Source organism: Apaloderma vittatum, unplaced genomic scaffold (genome assembly GCF_000703405.1).
Source record: "Apaloderma vittatum isolate BGI_N311 unplaced genomic scaffold, ASM70340v1 scaffold42963, whole genome shotgun sequence".
In the NCBI taxonomy this organism is placed as follows: domain Eukaryota; kingdom Metazoa; phylum Chordata; class Aves; order Trogoniformes; family Trogonidae; genus Apaloderma; species Apaloderma vittatum.
In genome coordinates, this window is record NW_009707163.1 from 1 (window position 1) to 3173 (window position 3173).

At 47.6% G+C, this 3173-nt stretch overlaps 1 protein-coding gene across 1 annotated transcript; it reads right to left on the reverse strand.

Moving 5' to 3' along the window:
• Nucleotides 1-3: 3 nt before the first annotated feature.
• On the reverse strand, nt 4-2643 carry LOC104271408 (SLIT and NTRK-like protein 3; the record flags this gene model as incomplete). The annotated part of the gene is made up of 3 exons (XM_009866065.1): nt 2112-2643; nt 459-1380; nt 4-377 (listed from the first exon to the last, which is right to left on the reverse strand). Coding segments are annotated over exons 2-3 (1278 nt in total), but the record flags the coding sequence as incomplete, so codon positions are not given.
• Nucleotides 2644-3173: the final 530 nt, after the last annotated feature.

The window sequence follows — 3173 nt, forward strand, 5'->3', positions numbered from 1 at the left end:
CAGGTTGATAAAAGCCCCGTCCTGCACGTAGGAGATGCGGTTGTTCCCCAGGTGCAAGAGATCCAAGGAAGAAAAATTCCAGAAATCGGAGCGGTAGATTTTCTGGATCAAATTCCCGCTCAGGTACAGCTTCTTGGCGTTCAAGGGCCTGGGCAGGAGCTCGGAGATGTTGTGAAACCCTCGCTCCTTGCAGTTGACCGTCAGGCCCAGGTCGTTGATGTGCAAACTGCAAGAGCACCCGGTGGGGCAGATGATGGGGATGGGGGGCCGGGTCTGGTAGGCAGCCACAGGCGGCTGGTTCGGCTCCAAGCCCCGGGGTGTCGGGGGAGGCCGGGGCGCCCTGGGCTGCTTGGTGGGCTTGGGCTGCTTGTTGGATGCTTTGTACTCAACAGAGGAAGCGGTGAAATGGAAGGAGGACAGCATGGAAGAAGGCTTCGTAGGCCACGCGTTCTCTTTGCTGGACGACAGCTGAGGGATGCCCAGGCTGGCTTCCACCTCGGAGTCGGACAGCATGGGGCAGAGCTTACTTCGTTTGATTTCCCGCAGGTCCTTCCCGTGGAAGTGGAAGGGCGTCTCGCAGGTGATGTCCCCCACCAGGGCGGTGTAGGGGATGCGCTCCAGCCAGCTCTTCAGCTGCACGATCTCACACGTGCAGTTCCATGGGTTCTCCTCCAGCTGGATCTCCATCAGGCTCCGGCCAATGTGGTCCAACATCCCACGGTACGAAAGGACTTTTAGCCGGTTCCCGCGCAAGTCCAAGTGGGTTAAGGACACGGACTTAAATAAGTTGGTGGGAAGCATGGGGATAAGATTGTCATTTAGGATAAGGACCCTCAATTTACTTAGGTTTCGAAACGCCCCGCTTTCAATCCGTTTAATGACATTGTAATCTGCCTGCAGATATTCCAGACTTTCCAAACCCAGGAAAGTGTCGTTTCGGAAAATGTCCAATTTGTTCTCGTGCAAATACAACCTCTTCAAGACTCGGAGCCCGTTAAAAGCCCCCGTCTGAATGTCCTGCAGTGCATTGTTCCCAAGGTTAATAGACACAGCGTTGTTCAAGTGAAGAAAACTGTTGGTGTACAATTTCCTCATGGAATTCCTCTGCAGATAAAGTTTAAAAGGTCTCGACCATGACTCTGTTATCTGACTAATATTTATAAATCCCTTGTTGTCGCAATGTATATGGAAAAGGCTCTCCTTCACTTCACAGTAACATGGATCAAAGCAGGGCTCATCGAGTTCCTCCGAGTCCTCTATCAAGGGGATTGGTGTAGTCCATGCTAGAGCAATTGTGCTTAGAAGAATTATCCACAACATCCTTCCTTTATGAAGCGTCTCTGCCGTGGAAGGTTTCATCATTTGTTGATGTTTACAAAGCTGCAACGGGAAGAAAAACGCAGATTTCAGTATTTCTGCCCTGCCCCGCTCCTTTTGCTGAGCCCCTACCTGCTAGACTTGTGTTAGGCTCCTGGAAAGTTCAGCAGTTGTTGGGCAGACGTTCACAACCAACTCTAGGGGTGTCGAGTGGGCGAGCCTTGCCCTGATTTATACTTAAGAGATGTTAGAAGGTTTAATCACGCGATACCAGCCTCCCTTATCATTCCCCCCCCCAACTTTGGTAAATGCCACCTATAAAGAGGACAGCACATGCAGACCACACGGCAACACGAGCACAGGGGGCTGAACGTGTTGCGTCCTCACATGTTTCCCACCGTAGGATCGGAGTTTAGAACTAACGCGGATTTCGTACTCGTTTGCAATTTTAGCTTCGTAGCCATTGCCGCCCGCATCGACTACCGGGGGGGAAATACCAGCGGGCAGATTTCTCCGGCGTCGCACTACATCTTTCATACATGCAAACTCCCAAAGTTATCGAATCTCCATCCTTGAATCTCTCTCCCTCCCAGCACGATAGATTTCCCTGAGTGAGTTCAAAGGAATGTGCAAGGTTTGCCGGCGTCCCTGGCGAAACGGTTCCCTTCAGAAATCCCCACAGTATCTTTAGAACAGCAAATGTGTAACGACCCCGATTTAAAAAGGAAAAAGCCTCCCCTTTCAAGTGCGCTGATGAATTAACACAACTGGTATATTATCAAAATAATACATACCACATATTAGTCATTTTAGCTGATTAAAGCATTTAGAGATGATTAATCTTTCTAAAGCACATGCCCATGCGATCAGCAGATCTAAAGGGAAGTGACAGCTGAAGAGGGACCTAGGACTGAAAAGCTCAGCCTGCCTTGGATTAGGGTATTCTGTGCCCCCAGGACCAAGCAGGAGACCCAGTTAAAAAGCTGGAAGTGGGAAAAAAAAAAAAATACCTTGACACTTACCGGCCGGCAAATTATCTATCCTACTATATACGTTCCCGAATGAAGACACCGTTCTTCTCCAATGAGATGAAAATAAGACTGTACTAATGAGATGCAGCTCCTTCAACATATGGTTTCACCCTTCCTTTCACCAGATATTTTAAATGTAGGGGCACAGAGAAATGCTAAGGATGGTAATAATAACGGCGGTGATGCAGCCTTCCTTGAATCACTGAGATGCCCATTAGAATTATTCGGAGCGATCGTCGCTTTTAGTCTTAATCTTTCAACAGAAAAGGTCCTTTCTGCCTTCCTCGTGTAAGAACTAGAAAAATTTGCCCCCCATCCACAAACTTAAGAGCAGAAAGATGCATTAAGGGGAGAGAAATGCCAGAGGAACAGAAATCCTTAGGATCAACTTGCAAATGAAACCCTCCCCTGTGGGAAAGAGGAGATGGTTGAAAGCATGAAAAGAGAAATACCCTCTGCAATTAAAACCAGCATCTAATTGGGAAGAAGGGAGAGAAATGAGAGCTATATTGCAGTATCAGTCTCTCTGTATCCTTTGCAAAATATTAGCCACTTAAGTTCTTTCTCTTCTGCAAGGGCTGTAATAAAAAAATAACAATAAAAAAATAAATAAATATGATTATTATGTCTTCTTTTTGGAAGAGGGGGGTGTCTTTGACCCTAGGCGGTAACAAAAGGATCCAGAAAGGTTGTACTTACCGGTTTGCAGGAGAGATTTTAGCACATCGTTACAAAAAAAAAGAAAAAAGAGGGGAAGGGGGGAAAAAAGCTCGAGTTTCAAGATTGCTGGTTTCTCTGTCTCTCCCTCTCCGTGTCTCTCTCTCT